General features: G+C 35.2%; 1 protein-coding gene across 1 annotated transcript in view; it reads left to right on the top strand.

Annotated features, from left to right (window-relative positions):
* Nucleotides 1–17,888, top strand: part of LOC110260475 (uncharacterized) — a 473,671-nt gene that overhangs the window by 705 nt on the left and 455,078 nt on the right. The window contains exon 2 of the mRNA XM_085020959.1: nucleotides 3,430–3,649. Within this exon, the coding sequence (XP_084877085.1) occupies nucleotides 3,430–3,649 (220 nt within the window). The remainder of the gene's footprint in view (nucleotides 1–3,429; nucleotides 3,650–17,888) is intronic.

Below are 17,888 nucleotides of genomic sequence, written 5' to 3'. Positions count from 1 at the left end.
ACAAAACAGTCTGACATAGAGGAAATGCTCAAAAACATTAGCTATTATTTTTTTTATCTGTGTTCAAAACCTTGGGGTCCTTCTAGACCATCTCACTCACATTTTTTAATCTCTTGTTTCCCATCACTCACTGTGTCCTTCTGTTCTCTCAAAAGCTGGTCTAGTCCCATGGCCACGGCCCTAAAGAGACATTCATCCTTCTAAATTAGGCAAAAGCCAACAGTCTCTTACATGCTCTTCCTTATGCTGCCTCTCTCCTTACGCTGCCTCTCTCCAACTTTAATCTATACTCAAGTCTATATATGAATCTAAACTGTATATTATTCATTCATTCATCTATATATGACTCTGGAACCAGGTACATTAGCGTAGGATTCATCTTGTAGATCCTCTCCTCAAAAACCTTCCTGGGTCCCCTGTTCTCTACTGGATATCACGTAAACCATGTCCTTGGCTTTAACAGCCTCCAGAGTTGGCTTTACTTTGCAAACTTCCTTTGCAGTCCAACCTGCTTTCAGTTCGCCTTTTCTGAAGTACAAGTTCCACTGAAGTTAGCACCCATTCTCCAGTCATTTTCTAATTATCTGTTTGCCTTTTCTTCTCAACCCTGAAGGCAAAAGAAGTATGTTTTACTTTCTTTTTAACCCCCACCTCAAAGCACCTGGCGCCAAACACATAAAAAGATTGTAAATACACATTTATTGATCGTTTGATTAAAATATTTGCAATATAGAAAGCCATGGATACTATTTATCATGGGTTATTAAGGAAAACTTGGATCCTGAGATATGCTCTTGATTTTTTAGTTGGAAATCAAGAAGACATTGAAGACTCTTCTTCAACCAGATGTTTAATGCCACTGTCAGGGATCCCACAAATATAAATGAATTATGCTAGGCATTAGAAATACAAAGAGGCATAAAACACAGTCCCTTCTTGGTCTCCTTCACTCATATGCTAGCTGGGGGTGGGGATGTCAAGTTCATAAATATATATGAATAAAACAAGGACATAAGGGCATAGATAGGGACGATAAAGGACAGAATGGGCCAGAATAGTCTCTGGATCATATCTAATGTGGCACTTCTTAGGTATCCTACTTAACTCTTATGACTGGCTTAAATATCCTAATTTTGATTAGTCAATGTACGTTTGTATAAGAGTAACAAATCAATTAGGCTTTTGAATTTGGTCACTAAATGCATATTTTTGAAAAAAAAATGAGTTAAAAGTTAACATGTGACAAATCTATATCTGATGGAGATGCTTTTTGAATCACAAACTATTTCTGGTGGTACCTTATTATTCACCTTTGTCTTCTTCCTAGTACATTTTTTTTTTTACTTGAAGTTCTCTTTTTCACTCTCATTTTCTAGTCTCAAAACTTGACTCCCAGCTCATATTCTACAGAGATTTTACCCATTTTGCCCTCAAAGAAATACTGAAGATATTTATTGGCTTGGTTTAGTGTTGCTGATGTTGTTCTGCATGGAACAGGTTCGAGTGTTCTGTACTTCTACTGCTAATTAGACTTTAAATTTGAAAGTATTGCACAAGAATTGTACAAAGTAAGAAAAGGTTTAATTCACTAGAAGGTCCAATTAGTATTGCTCTGACATACAGGACCAATACAACTATGTATAATCATTTGATATATTAAGCTAAATCATCAGTTTAGTAATTTTGCAAAGTGCTAACCAAGATTATTTCTGGTTTCAATGAAATGACATACATTACATGTTAGGAAACAATAAATAAAAAGTTGAAAATTTAAGTAATTTTATGGTTAATATAATGGCTGGAATCAAGAGGAGAAAAAGCCACAACAGAATATGTGCTGATTAGTGATATATGAATTATTTCTCAAAGTGTGTTGCTAGTAATTCAGTCCTGGAAACTGCTTGGTGAAAAAAATATATACTCCATTGTCAAAAGGAACGGGGAAATGCTATATACCATGGCTCTTTAAAAACTTCCAACACAGATTAAGTTACTAAGGCCCCTAAGAAATCTTGCAGTAAAGAGACCAATTTGACTTCAAGTCAGTATTTCACAAACTCATTTAACCACCAAACTTTAACTTTTTTTTCCTTAGAAATCATAATTCTGGCAGTCCCAGTGTTAGAAGCAGCACACTTTGAAAAAGTCTGGTACAGATTAAGTGCTAAAGAGTTTGGAAGTGGAAGAGGTCTCTTGCAGTTGGGGAAAACCACCATGAAGAAGGAATGTTTTTGAGTTAGATCTTGAAGACTGAGGTGAAGATGAGGCAGGGGAGGCATCACAGAGAAAGGGAACATTCCCAGCAGAAAAACACAGAGAAAAGAGCACTGGGTGTAGGAAGAAAGGTTTGGAAGGACCTGTTTAGAGGGAAGCAGAAGGTTTCTATAGGGCAAAGGTGGGGAAATGAGCATTAACACTATGAAAAAGATACTACATAGCAGAATGATTAGCAAATTACGTATTCTTATGCATTTCCCCCCTCATGTTATCATAATTTCTTACATGCTCATTTGATCCTGAAAGTGATTACTTAAAACTTGAATGGACTAGGCCAGCACTGTCCAATAAAAATAAAGAGCTACAAATGGACTTTTATTTTTATTTATTTATTTATTTATTTATTTATTTGGTTGTGCCAAGAACTGAATCCACACCCAGCAGTGACTTGAGCCACAGCAGAGACAATGCCAGATCCTTAACTGCTAGGCCACCAGGGAACTCCTACAAATGGACTTTTAAATCTTCTAGCAACAATATTAAAAAAGTAAAGATAAATAGATTCACTTAATTAAAAATATTTTATTCAACTGAACCTCTCCCAAATATTATCATGTCAACATGTCATAAACATAAAAACTATAACAGATTTTTCTCTTTTGGCAGAGGCTTCAAAATCCAGTTGGTATTTTACAATTACAATAGTCTCAATTCACACCAGTCACATTTCAAGGGCCCTATCATAACCACATGCCCAGTGCTATCACCTTGGACAGCATAGGTTTATACACAAACATAAATTTTCTGGATAAAGCAGTCAATTTGGATAGTTTTCTAGTAACTTTAATCACAATCAAAAGTTTTAAACTCTTGCAGATTAAATGGTAAGGCATATTTGTTTTACATGTCTGTGACATTTATGTTCTATTTTTTGGCTGGATTTAAAATAGACAAACCAGGTATAATTATAGATTAAAAACGAAAAGCTCCACTTTCCCTCCAAATCAGCTAATGCATATAAATAAATCATCTTCTTATTCTCCTATGGCTCTCTTTTAGCTGTTGATAAGTTAAGAAAAAAATCAGTGGGTTTGTGACAGCTAAACACAAAGCCTCTACTATATACGCCAGCTGACTTGTAGCCACAAACGTGCTCTATGAAGCTATTTTTCAGATTCTTAAAATTTTAAATGATTCCTCCTGCTGGTGCAGTTTTTTCGCACTTCACATTTCTGCATAAGTGATCGTGTAACTGAAGATTTCATGTCCCGAAGGCATTATACCAATACTTCCAAATGCTTCCACTTAAAACACAAAGCAGTTTTATTTACACCTCCCATTTTTGATTGCACTAAAGCCATTGTGGAGGAGGAAAAGCTAGACACCTGCTCTCCTGCTTTTGTCTTCTACCAATTGTCCTTCCTGAGAGCTTGTATGTTTCTTGCTAAGTTTCCAGAGCACATTTAATACCTGTCAGAAACTGAGTGAATCTGGCACATTCTTTAAATGGAAGCCCTGGAAAATCTGCTGCTTTAAAAATGGAAGATGAACACCAAGGCAACGGCTGTGCTTCTTAGTAGAGAGCTCTTCTCTAAACAACCAATATGGACTTGGAATAGAAATGGGAAAATATCCAAAGATAACATCATCTTTGAAAGTTCATGGCTTTATTCCAGAGGTTTTTGAATGACAGCACTATTAACATACTGGCCTGATAATTCTTTGTTGTGGGGGCCATTCTGTTATTGTGTATGTTTAGCAACATCTCCAGCCTCTATTCACCAGATGCCGGTAGCATCACCCCCACATCTGTCCTTACCCAGGTCTTGACAAATCAAAAATGTCCCTAGACATTGCCAAATATCCCCTGAGGCAAAAACTGTCCCCGATTGAGAACTAACACGCTCTTCAAAGACTAAAAATTATATACGTATAAATATAGTTTGAGCTCTAGTTTCAGGGTACAAATCCATTATTATTATTATCATTATTTTTTTTTAGGGCCACACTTATGGCATATGGAGGTTCCCAGGCTAGGGGTCTAATCAGGCCTACCCCAGAGCAGCAACGCTGCTGAGGCCAGGGATTGAACCCGCAACCTCATGGTTCCTAGTCGGATTCGTTTCCACTCTGCCATGAAGGAAACTCCTAAATCCATTAATATTATTATCTACATCTGTTCTTCTTAAGAGCTTGTAACCTTTGGAAAATGGATTAGATTCACATAAAAATCTCTTGGGTCCCACCTCCTCAATCTCAATGATCTTGTCTTAGCTTGCTCTCTAAATTAAAATTAAACACCCCACCTCATTTTTACTTGGAATTGATATGCCATAATGATAATGCTGACTTTCATATATAATCATTACATGCAACAGAGAGTGAAAAGATGGAGCAGCTTGAAACCCCACATATATATTTCAAGGACATTTATTAAAATTGTTTTTACAATAACCTGCACTCCCTAAAGAAAGAAGAAAGGCACTAAAATTTTGCTGACATCTATTTGGTATCTTTTGGTAGTACCACAAAGAAAATGCATAATTCATGTTTTAAATAGAACCCGGGGCATTTCCTATCATACATAAAATACTATGTATGAATAAAATGCTTCAAAGCAGGATTTACATTTCTCTTTCTCCTTTAAAACAGTTTAGCAATAAAGCATTTTATACTTAGTACAGTCTATTCCCTGTCATATGTAAAATCTGGATGTTTAAGAACAATGAAAGCTAATTCCATGTTTGTAAGCTTATACATTTATTTTGAAATGACAGAACAGGTCAAGAGATGTATCATGAGGACAAGAAGATGGTAATTTCACAGAGGCAGCACCTGGAGCAATGTATATACACTATTTGTTCTCTGCTACCCTCTGGTGGTTTCTTTTTTTTTAAAAGCCTTAAAGAACCACCATTCTTATCACCGATAATATCAATAGCTAATATTTATTGGTAAACACTATTTAGTACACTTCATGAAAATTCTCCCATTTAGCCCTTAACAGTTTCTTAAGGTGGGTATTATAACTCACACCTGAAAAATTAAGAAAACTAAAGCTTAAAGTGTTAAAGTATTTTGCCCAAATTGATCTTCCTGGTAGAAATGGTACTTAAATTCATATCTTCTTTTATGCCAAGGCTCAAGTTCACTGCATGTGTGTTACTGCTTCCTTGGCAACCCTTAATGAGAGCTGGCCTGACACCATGAGCCTTGTGATTCAAGGCGGCTAATGGACTTTTTGGCAAAACAGCAGAGTCTTGTCATATTCTCATTTAAATTAATCAGATTCAACTATTCAATTTGAGAGAGAGGGAGACAGAAAGAGAGATATTTTTAATAGTCTACACATTTCCAGCTTAGGCTGGGGAGTTAACATTGAAATGGGAGATGAGAATTTGCTATTTCTTTAGTTCTCACATCTCACTGAATCATGTGTGTTTCTAGTGTTTAAAGATACAAATATTTTTATACAAAGGTTCTAATTATAAACCAAGAAGTTCTGTTATTTAACAAAAAAACCCCATTTGGATGCTAGAAGGAAATTGGCTAAACAGTGAACTTTATGGCCATTTTAAAGAATTTTCAAAGTTAATTTAAATGTTATTATTGTTGTTGTTATTTACTCTGCATGCTTTCTCCAAAACCTCAACCCAGCATACAATGTGATTCTACCACCTTTGTTCATGTATACTTGCTGGGAGAACAGGGGGTCAGAGTGGTTTTGAGGGGGATGTTTCTCCATCATTTTCCAACAAGAAAAATGAAGCCAAAAAACACAGACTTCGTGGAATCATTTGGAAGAGTAAAAGCATATCCTGCTCTTTCAGAGCACTGCTGGCAAAGATGAATATATTTTAGAGATTCTCAAGATGTATGCACTTCAGACTGAGCTGGGGCAACAATGAATGGTAAATGTCTTATTTTTAAATTGGAGAGTCCTTTGAAAAAGTCACAGTGAAAAAGATTGTGCTGATAAGCTCAACAACTTATAATGCGAATTTCCCCTTTTTATTATGAGTATTTTGTAAAAAATAGTAAATATGTGTATTTGACTCAACTGCATTATATTTTGGGTACAAAAGGATGGATGTTCATCCACAAGACAAATATTTGAATGCCTATGAAAGGTGAGACATTGAAAATAGAGCAAAAATTTTATCAGGCAGTGAAAATGTAGGTTTATTTCCTTGACTTATTTAATTACTCTATGAAGCAACTAATCTATGAGAATGAAGATATTTATTGGCCCTGGCAATACCTATAAAATCTGATTTGGTAGATTACATTTATGCAGTATTATTATATAAAACATATCAATGTATTGAATTTTAAGTGGAAACCATTGTCATTTCTGATTTAATACTATGTGAAGTTTTATTCAAACACCATATATTTTAATTTCTGGAGTGTAAGTTCGATTCTACCAATGAAAAAACTTCTTTGGGTTGATTCTTTTTCCCACTTCTCTTCCCCAACCTATCCCAGACAATGCAAGGCAGCCAGAGGCTATTACTGATAAGAGAGAAGAGCATATCCATTGCGTTTATAGTTTCTATACAAAGAATATTTATTGGTTAGCTTGAATAAATTGCTCATGCCTTGATTACAACTGTCTTTGTGCAAGTACTATTGACTGAGCTTGGATCCTAGCTATGTATGTAAAACATGGACAATCCATACATGCTTATGTAGTCAAAGAACTTTAATTAATCCTTTAATAGCTGATGAATGTTCATCATAGGTACATTTATTTTTGGCATGTAATTGATTTTGTTTCTTGCTCTCTTTTTGGAGAACGGAAAGAAAATAATTGCATTATTACAAGTATAAAGCAATTGTTTTCTCTCTGTTTTTTTCCAAAAAGTGAAAGAGCAAGAGGGAAAATTTCTTTACGTAGGTATCAAAGGGAACCTTAACATACGGCTTAATATATATCTTAACTTCTTTTTGTGCTCTAAGGAATAAAAGAATCTACAGGTTCTTTTTAAAGAACTGAATGGGATAACACCTTTCAAATTATAAATCTTCTAGATGAAATTACTGGCTCTTGAAATTTATAGCATAGTAATTAAGTATGAAAATCCTGACTTCAAATGTAATGTTGGTTTTCCCCATCATAATAATTCCTTTTGATAGAATAAAGTCAAATTTATATGCAGAAAACCATTCCTCATGGTAAAGTCATATTCAAGACAAATTTTATTTCAAATCTTAGATCTTCTCCCTATCATGGGTGTGGCAGTGTTTTCTTAAAGAGAGGAAAGCTATATGAGTGCATATTTTATAAGCTTCTTTTTATTCATTATTCATACCATTAGAGACAGAAGGAATATATCTACACTGCATTCTCTCAGATGTGTCCTCTGAGAAGTACACTTAGCCTTAACCTCAAAGACTGTCTTTCACTGGGGGCTGGAGGGAGGCTCCATGAAGATGGCAGATGGCCTTCCTCAGACATATTCTTATAGTAAAGCTGCAGTAGGTACCAAATTCCACTGGGATTTAGTTTTTGTCTACATGAAGTAGGCCAATAGCACTTTACCCTAAAATAACTGGAGTAATTACAACATTTGATAAGTTTCAAATTAGTTTTGCTTATGTGTTTTGGAAATATTACTTTCTGAATATGAAAATAAAGTCTTCTTTAATTTAGAGAAAGTTCACGTCACTTATTTATGTACTTACATAAATTGTAATTATGCATCTTGCAAGAATGTACAGCTGCTTTAGGCTTATGAGTTAATATGCACTGAAGATGCTGTGGCTACCTAATTAATATTTAATTTTTAAAATGAGGACAGTGGGTCCCTCCCCTACTTGAATTAAAAAGGAGCTACTAGGAAGAGTTCCCACTGTGACGCAACGGGGATTGGCAGCTTTTTGGGAGTAATGGCTTGCAGGTTCGAGCCCTGCACAGTAGGGTAAGGATCTGGTGTTGGCACAGCTGTGATTGTGACTGTGCCTCAGATCTGATCCCTGGCCTGGGAACTCCATATGCCGAGGGGCGGCCAAAAAATGGGAAAAGGAACAAAACAAAACCAAAAAAAAAGGAGCCATTAGCCTAAACTTTTCTGAAAAACTCATTTTTGAAAAATCCATTCATGAAGTCAAAATACACTAATAAAGTAAGGGCTAAAATGTACTATGTAATTTAAGAATAGGAATGAAAACATGTTTTTCTGTTAATATCAGAATGAACTTTTTATTTGAACCATCTACTTAATATCAATTATGAATGTAATGTTAAAAAGAAAACAAAAAAATGAATTTTAGAAGTAACCTCTTCCTGTACCCACTTCTGCATGTATCTGAGATTGATGCATAGTTAATTGTTATCTCAGGATAACAATTACTGACATTAATAAATGAAGTTCTCATGTAGTTGGTTATTATTATGAGAAAGAATGTCAAACATGCCTGTCATTTCAAGGTTGCTGTGTATTTAATAAACAGTAGTTGAAAAACTTAGATTCCGGGGTCTCAGTATCAAAAGCAGTGGTCATATCCAATTTCATAATAGTATCAGGGTTTTGATAGACAAACTTGAAAATTCAACTGAAATACAAAAAACGTAAGTCATTTCTCTATTAAGATTTATAGCTTGACATCCAGAAGTTGTATGATTAAAAATGACTTAAATGTTTTCTTAATAAATTAGGCTGTTGTACATGGTACCCAAGAGGAAATGAGATTCTCCTGTAGAATTAAGAGTGTCAGGTTTGGCATTGAATGGATTGCTTTGGCAGCAGTCAGTGGTTATCACCATTTAAATTGGTTAAGAACTTAGAGTATATCTTGTAGAAAAATCTCTCTATCTTTTTCCTTCTCTCTTCAGGAAGATAAAGGAAAAAACAGAGCTAGAAATATGTGTTCAGTTGGATGGAGGCAAGTGGTGTACACAGTAGTTAAGATTTGAGGTTTAGCCTTTTAAAGAACTTGTGTCAATAAATGACAAGGGTTGTTCGCAAAACTGAAAGAATTGAAAACACTTTAAAAATAATATATACAAATTATTCCCTAGAACCTTTTCAATAAAAAACAATGAGAGCACTCACATAACCGTAAATACTTAGTGCAGTGTGTTCGCCACCATTACCAAAATGAGGATGTATTTTAGTAATTTCCTTTTCCTTCTTTTAACATGTAGGCAAATTACTAAGCCTTGCATGTTCTGCATGATTTATTAGTTACTCTCATTCCTTGAATTATTTTGAAGTGAATTACAAAGGAATACACACCACATTCCAGAAAAAGCTTTGAATGAATTAACTTGAAAAATCCCAGAGGAATTAATATACTATAGAAGACATTACAGTTTTTCATATTCATTGGCTGAAGGCACATCTGGGACATTTTAAGGTTAAAATTAATAATCTGAAGAAGGAAGAGGAAAACTAACTTAGATTAAGCATCTACTATGTGTCAAGGATCATACTGGACATTTTAATATACATGACCCTTTTAACTCCTTCAGTAGCCTTCCAAGTAAAGTACTAGCCATTTGTTCTAGATGAGGAAACTATAGCCTGAGATGGGTGTCAGGCATAGAGGTATGGTAAGTGCTGCTGAATAACTCAAAACACTATGTTGTATATTTAGTTAGAGATATGAGACACAGAGAAGTAAAACTGGACCCTCTTTTTAAATTTTACTTTTCTATATCTGACTCCCAAAACACAAGAATTTCAATAAAACATCTTGCTTTGCATTCTCAAAACTAAATATATTTTCACCCTTATGGATTTTATTCCTTGTGTCCTATAACTCAAGATTATTGAATTAAACTTGATAAATCCCTCCCCACCCCTCAAAAGTGGATATATCACTTTAGTATCTGAAATGATATTGCTACCTCAGGTAGACGGGAAACCATTTTCAAAGGACTTATAAAAATTATGCAGGAAGATAATTCTTTTTAAAGCAGTGGGTCTCAAACCTTGACTAAATCTTAGAATTACCTGAGAAACTTAAAAAAAAAAATTAATGCCTGGGGCCCATCATGCGATTCTAACGTGCAGCTTAGGTTAAAATACATTCTAACGTGCAGCTTAGGTTGAAATACATTCTAAATTGCAGCTTAGGTTGAAATACATTGCTCTCAGTTTCCATCCACAGTAAGAGCACCATTCTTTTGCACTTGCTTTGTTACTGCGCCCACATGGCTTCAAATAAATGATATTTGGGGTACCAAGTGGGTGTGAAGAATTAGGGACAGCACAGGTATGACAGCTCTTTATGATTCCAGCAATGAGATAACTCAGTAACAATAATCACCATCCCATTGGGAAAGTTTTCTGAACTTCCGCAAAACGGTATGACTTACTGGAGAGAAAGCTGCCTTAGGGCAGCAGGCAATAAGACGCCTTACCCCCCTTGCTGGGGTGAGAGTTCAGCTGACATCTACTTAATGCCAACCAAGGAGACTGCAGCCTATAGGTAAATGACTGTATTTAAATCCAGTTTTACCTGCAAGAGTCTCCATCAACGTGTAAATCCAACAATTAAATTCATGGTTGCTATTTTTGAAAATCTGCACACTAGATATTTTAGCAACAAATAATATACAGAATTCTACTCAACAGCAGAAAGACACTTTAATCTGTAACAGCCCCCAAACAGGACAGCATGGATAAACTCTCATGTACCACAGAAGAATTCAAATTGTACAACCTCAAAACAATTAACATAATCACATTCAAATTAATTTGATTAAATGCTTCTAGATCAAGAGCATTATTTTTCAGTTCCCCCCCCCCCAAAAAAAAGCCAGCAGTATAAAATTATCAAGTCTGGAATAAACTCAGGTTAGTAACTCATTGAAATTCAATTACTCACTCAACTGCCATCTAGTTGGCAATTGAAGGAATGGTTACATGCCACTCTTGTTAGCAGTTCTCTTCTTTTCAACCAAATCAGAAATAATTCACGGTGAAGTACACAGGAAGTAATTTTATGTGACTTAATGAAAGGAAAGCTGCATTCTACCAGAGTGGCAAGTTAGGGATAATTTTTATAAGACATGATTTCTAATTTCTTTGCAAGAATCATAAATCAGGCTGTGTAAATTCTTTGCTGTTTAAATGTTCACTTGGAAACTTAAAACTTCTCCAGATTCCTTACAACTCTAAAATAAGGCTTTGGAGTTCCTTTGTGGTACAGTGGGTTAAGAATCTGATTGCAGTGGCTTGGGCTGCTGTGGAGTGTGGGTTTAATCCCTGGCCTGGCACAGTGGATTAAAGGATCCAGCATTGCTGCAGCTTTGGTGTAGGTTGCAGCAGCAGCTTGAATTCAATCCCTGGCCCAGGAACCTCCATATGCCACATCTGTGGCATAAAAAAAATAATAAAATAAAATAAAATAAAAAGTCTTCTCTGGAAAAATCAGCAATCTTTTACAAAATGAGGCTTAACCTTTTACAAAAGTTAACCACACTTTCCTTAACATTTTTATGACAAACCTTTTACCCAAAATGTAACTCCCTGGCAAAACAAATCTCCCTCCCTCATCACCACAAGCAAACTTACCTATTAAGAAGTAAGCAAAAAATCACTGGCTCAGGCAAATATGAAGAACTACATGAGGTTTTAGTTCTGGAGCCAACGGTTGGAGAGGTATTTAAATGAACTCAAGCCTCAGATGGCTGTGGCTACCCTCTCCAGGGAGACCAGAGGAATCGGCAATGGTGCGTAGAGCTTCCAGGTGCCTCCCCTTGTTCTAGGTAGAATGCTAATGCTAAAAGCACAGTTTGTATTCCTGTTCGCTCTGGAAACACTGATGCACCCTGACAAAGCTTCCAGCTTAAACATCCTGATGAGGAAAAAATAAGTTCCAGAGAGATGGGACCTCCCGTGTATACTAGTAAAACAAGCCACATGGTGAATGTGTAAATCTGAACAATTGGACATTGGTGGTCACATTAATGCTATCTCATCTCCTTTGAAAGATATATTAAAGACACTGAGAAGAGGAATTTTCCACTTCTTTTGAATGTCTATTAAGGAAGTCAAGGATGTGTCTCTGAATTTTTTCCATCTCTTAATTTTCCCCAGTGAGCAAAATTTCATTGGAATATAAAAGCAGGGAGGTAAAAAGAGAAAGAAATTCCTTAGGGTAGTGAAATATAGATCAAGGCATAGCACAATGGGATGAAAAATGCAATGAAAAGTTAAGGCCATAAAGAGAAAAAAAACAATTTTTTCATATGTTAACATATGTCTTAAAGTATAGGAGAAATTTAATTTCAAATTATTTTAATGCTGTTTTTCATTATATTAGAGGAATATAAAGCAGATGATTACTATCTAATTTAATTTTTTAAAAATAATTTTGAAGTGTTTTATGTGTTATCACTGTCTATACAGTTGATGAAGTTTGTTTTCCTCTCTTTATATATGAAACTTGGGTAACAGATTACATGGTTCAATGACTGGGGCCAGAATCTTTAGAGCAAGTGATCAAGCCATCATACAAGTCTCTGCAGATATTTACTGATAAGCACATCAATAATATATCAGTCACTTGATCTAATGCATAAGTTTATCATATTTCAGCAAGGGAACTCAGGTTGTTTTTGCTTTTTCCAATGGGGAAAATAAGTGTTTAGGTATTTCCAGGACACTGAATGTTTTCAACCCCACTGGGTTTCATTTACTTTTCATTTTTAAGTTTCTTAGCTGGATATCAGAATGCAAATGGCAAGAATCATAGGTGTTCAATACAACTACTCAACTAAATCTATCTTTCCAGTACTTTTTTATGGAATGTGATTAATACTATGACTTCTGAGTTGAGTTCAAGACGGTTGATGAATTTTCTGGACAAACTTCAGTGATAAGTGGTGACAGCTAAATAATAGATGCTGGATTGAAAAGTTTGGGTTGCAAAAGTGCAATATAAATATAAAAAATATCAGATTGGGAAGCAGTGTGAGAAAATGACCTAATATATTTCTTAATGAAGCCTCTGTAAATAAGTTTAATATAACTGTATAAAAAAGAACTGATTTATACTCCCAGTTTGTTTGATATTGCTACTGTTGGGGGGAAAAAATAAGTCTCTTTGCCTGGAAAACTTTTCCTCAAGACTTTGGCTGAACCCCCTGCCACAGTTACCTCACTACAAAAAGAAACAGGAGAGAACAGATTAGCAGCTAGAAAATTATGACTGTTCTATACTTCCCCTTTCCCCCGAAAAAAATTCTCAACAAGGGGCACAAGGTAGAGAGGCCTAACTATTCTTTTTCAACTGCATCATTTCTTTCTCTACTTCCACATAAACCCAAAGGATTCTTCTGGATCTTGCCTTTTGTGCTTTTCCCTATGAATAAACCTTATTTTTCCAGATATAAAAAGGGGGAAAATGACTTATTCACTGCTAGCTAGAGAAAGAAGTTTGCGAAGGTAGGAAACCTTTCATGAGCAGGTCAAGAGAAAGATTTCCAAAGAGCTAGAATTTATGTGATGGCATGGAATTTACAAAGATGCTTGAATGTGCAAAGACAGGTTGAGGTTTTGATAAAGTAATGGCTAAGAGCTCAGACTTAGTTCTGAGTTTTGATTCTGCATTATTATTGCCTGGGTTACTTCAGAAAGTCATTTAACTCAGCCATGAAAAAGAACGACATAATGCCATTTGCAGCAACATGGATGGAACTAGAGACTCTCATACTGAGTGAAATAAGTAAGAAAGAGAAAGACAAATACCATATGATATCACTTATAAGTGGAATCTAATATACAGCACAAATGAACCTTTCCACAGAAAAGAAAATCATAGACTTGGAGAATAGATTTGTGGTTGCCCGAGGGGAGAGGGAGGGTGTGGGAGGGATCGGGAGCTTGGGGTTAACAGATGCAAACTATTGCTCTTGGAATGGATTTACAATGAGATCCTGCTGTGTAGCATTGAGAACTATGTCTAGATACTTACATCGCAACACAACAATGGGAGGAAAAAGCATGTATACATGTATGTGTAACTTGGTCCCTATGCTGTACAGCAGAAATAAACAAATAAATAAATAAAAATAAATTAAAAAAAAGTCATTTAAGTCTCCTCATTTATAAAAAAGGGAATTATATTAGTTGGAGGGAAGTTACACAGGTAAGCACTTTAAAATGCCTCACATTTAGTGCACACAAAAATGATGTTAGCCATTATTTTTGCTCTTGGTAATTTAGTGCCTTGGGAAAGATAGATAAATGTATATGTTTCTACAACTTGATAACTGGAGCATGCGTATCTCTTCTAAAGAAAGTAACTGTAAATCAAAAACATCTGATAGGTGCCACAAATTCTAGCTCTTTTTGCACTTAGTCATTCATTCATACCTTAATTCATTTAACAAATATTTATTGAGCACCCACACTGTGTTAGGAACTGTGTTACATGCTAGAGAAAAAGCAGTGAAAATGGTAAGCAGATACAGTCCTTCAATGGGCTTAAATTTTAATGATAATTAAGGCTGGTATTAATTTACATGTACAGGTAATAATTATTAAGTTTTAGGCTTTTCAGGAGTAAGAGCCATATGTCAAAATTCTTTGTAATCCTCATGATTACATGCATTAGATATACATGGACTGAAATTGTAAGTGACACTAAATGTTCTTTATACTTATAACAGGTAATTCAAATATGGGTCCATTATTTGAAAACGCATAGCTTTTCCTGTGGTTTGAAATTATATGAAGAATGCCCTAAGTGTTTATTGTAATAAAAGTCAAGGAGAGAAAGTATTATAATGGGCTTAAGAAAATCCAAAACGAAGAGTTTTTTAAAAAACAAGTAGGAGTTGACAACAGTTAAATATTATTGCTATTGGTGAACTTTAATGAATAAAAGAAGTGTAGGAGGCAAATAATAAAAAATGCCCAAGCTATACCTCAAATAGTTTAAAAACAAATATTTGCCAATTCAACCTCTACTTTGTACACCACAAAATACAAGCTTTCCTGCGAATCTGATTATGAAGTTGAAAAATGAGTTCATTTCTAAGTCAATATTTGTATTCTTTAAGCCATTAACGGGAAGAAATATCAACTCTTTCTCTCCCCTCCCTTTATCTGACCTTGTGGTGGGACACAAAGGTAGAGCGAGTTTCAGCACCATGGACAAAGCACTCAAAGCATTCAGCCTTAGGAGAGATATAGGGCATATTTCCCTTAAGGTTGAAACATAAGAAATAACTTTATGGGGATTTCCCATTGTGGCTCAGCAGAAATGAATCTGACTAGTACCCCTGAGGACACAGGCTCGATCCCTGGCCTCACTCAGTGGGTTAAGAATTCAACATTGCTGTGAGCTGTGGCATAGCAAATGCAGCTAGGATCTGGCATTGTTGTGGCTGTGGCATAGGCCAGCAGCTATGGCTCTGATTCGACCCCTAGGCCATGGGAACTTCCATATGCCATGGGTGCAGCCTTAAAAAAGCAAAAAAGAAATAATTTTATGGTAGCCACCTTCCATTTTAAAATGTTTTAAAGACAAATGAATACTTTAGAATGTTGAGCTGGATAATATAAAGTTTATACTTTCAAACCCCTTCTATCTTATGGAAAAACATAATGGCCCTTTTAAGACACCACTGTGATAAATGCATTTAAGTGTCATTAGGTTTAATGGCTCCTACTCACTTGACTATTATACCATACCTTTTAAAGTTAATTTAGTGCATATTAATGGTGTGAAATTGATGAAATTATGCATTGAGTTTCCCTGGGCACAGGTTAAACCAAGGAAGAAGCAAGAGAACAGGTTAATATTATCTTCCACCCCATTCTTCATTTGTTCTACAAAAGATGTCAGCTCTGCCCACGGGAAGGAAATACTCAGTAAGTCGAACTTAAATTGATTTTTATGGTTTTAAACTCAGGTAACTCTCTGTGGTTGGGGCAGCTAAGGTTTGCAGTTTTCTTTAGGGAATAAGAAAATATGTACACTTCTGAGAGAAAGTTCATATTTTATTCATAGTTCAGAGAATTAGATAACTTGTCACTTTCTTTCCTTCCTATATTCATCTTACAGAGTCAACTCAGAGGATCACTCAGGATATCCTTATTTTGTAATCTCTCCCTTACATCATCACCATGACGATGGTGGACAAAATACTGGTGTTTAATCAATTTAAAATCTGAGCTATATATTATGATAATACATAATATTATTATTACATGAAAAATGGAAAAATCCAAGAATTTGCACCCGAGAATACTTGATGCAGCAAAACTTTGGTGCATGGTATCAGGAAGACTAGAATCTAATTTTGAATGATGACTTGCAAAAATACTATGAATGAGAAAACTATTCACTTTAATTATGTTTGAAGGGAGAAGAGAAAGAAAAGTATATACTCACTATTTGCTGCAATTCATTTAATATTGATGGATGGATGACTAAAAGAAGACAAAAGTTGGCGGTCACTCTTGCTTCTCTAGCTCATTTTAGAGCTCCAAACTAAAAAGCATAGAATAAAATTTTGTAGAGGAAGCTAAAGCTCAGGCTAATTAATGCCACTAGCTTCTTTCAAGGCATTTAGTTCATTTAACAAGTTATGTCCTGGGTTTTATAATCTCACCCTTTAGGATTATGGTAATATTGTTAATGTTGCTGAAGATTCTGGAGATTGGGAGAGAAGCCAAGAGGAGAGAAATAGAGAAATTAAGTATATAATTTTGATTTCCAAAAATCAGAGAGAATGAACCATCTCTAAAACTCTGGTAAGATGAAAATAAAATATTAGGCAATATTCTGAAACAAATGAATACAAAGATGGCTTATGAGCATTTGGAAAAGAAACAAATTGGTATAGAAATCAGCTTGGTTTCCAAAGAACAACTCAGCAAGCCTAGTTTTTGTTGTTGTTTGTTTTTCCTACAGAGAGGATTAAGGCTAGCAAATCTCAGAAATGTTTAGGACAGGAAGTCACGGATTCAGAAGTTTACTTAGACCAGGCAATTAACACAAACGAGCTAAGTGGCCCAGAGTACCATTAAATGGAACAGGTAACGGGCACTGTGAATAAAGGAAGGACGCTGTGCCCCAGCTTCCACTGCTCAGGTCAATGACATTATTTTTCTAGGGAGGCCAGAAATCTTGGATTTTTATGTGAATTGTCATGATTTAAAAAATTTAACTGCCAATTTTTATCAATGAAGAGTCCCCTGATTTTAAAACAAAACCAAAATACATCTGTAGAATGAACCTGGTCCATAAGCTGCCAGCTTGGGACATGTGGCAAAGCATATGGACCTTGGCAAGGCCTCTGAAAAGGCTGCACACATCATTACTGAGAATATCTGATTAGGTGATAGTACAGACATTACAATTAGATGAGTTCAAATTTAATCTCAATAAAGGAAAGTTGAATCTTCCCCACGATGGCATGGGCTGACTTTACACTAGAAGTACTCATCTTAGTCACAATTCAAAAGACCATATGGAAAAATAACCTGGAGCTGAATTTTAAACTTAATGTTAATATTTTCTCATAAATGTGAATACACATATGTGTATATACACAACTTCTTTAATTCACTCATTCATTTGAAAACCTTTATTAAAAACTTATTATTGCCAAAAAACAAAACAAAACAAAATAAGACATGCCTGTTAAAAAAAAACAAAAAACAAAAAACAAAACACCTACTATTGCCAATCACTGTTTTAGG

The sequence above is a fragment of the Sus scrofa genome, chromosome 4 (genome assembly GCF_054392235.1).
Source record: "Sus scrofa isolate SSC_HxYL_T2T_F1_AM1 chromosome 4, Sscrofa_HxYL_maternal_Yorkshire_Landrace_v2.0, whole genome shotgun sequence".
In the NCBI taxonomy this organism is placed as follows: domain Eukaryota; kingdom Metazoa; phylum Chordata; class Mammalia; order Artiodactyla; family Suidae; genus Sus; species Sus scrofa.
Note: the sequence above shows the minus strand (reverse complement) of the source record. Positions and strands in the feature narration are given on the sequence as shown.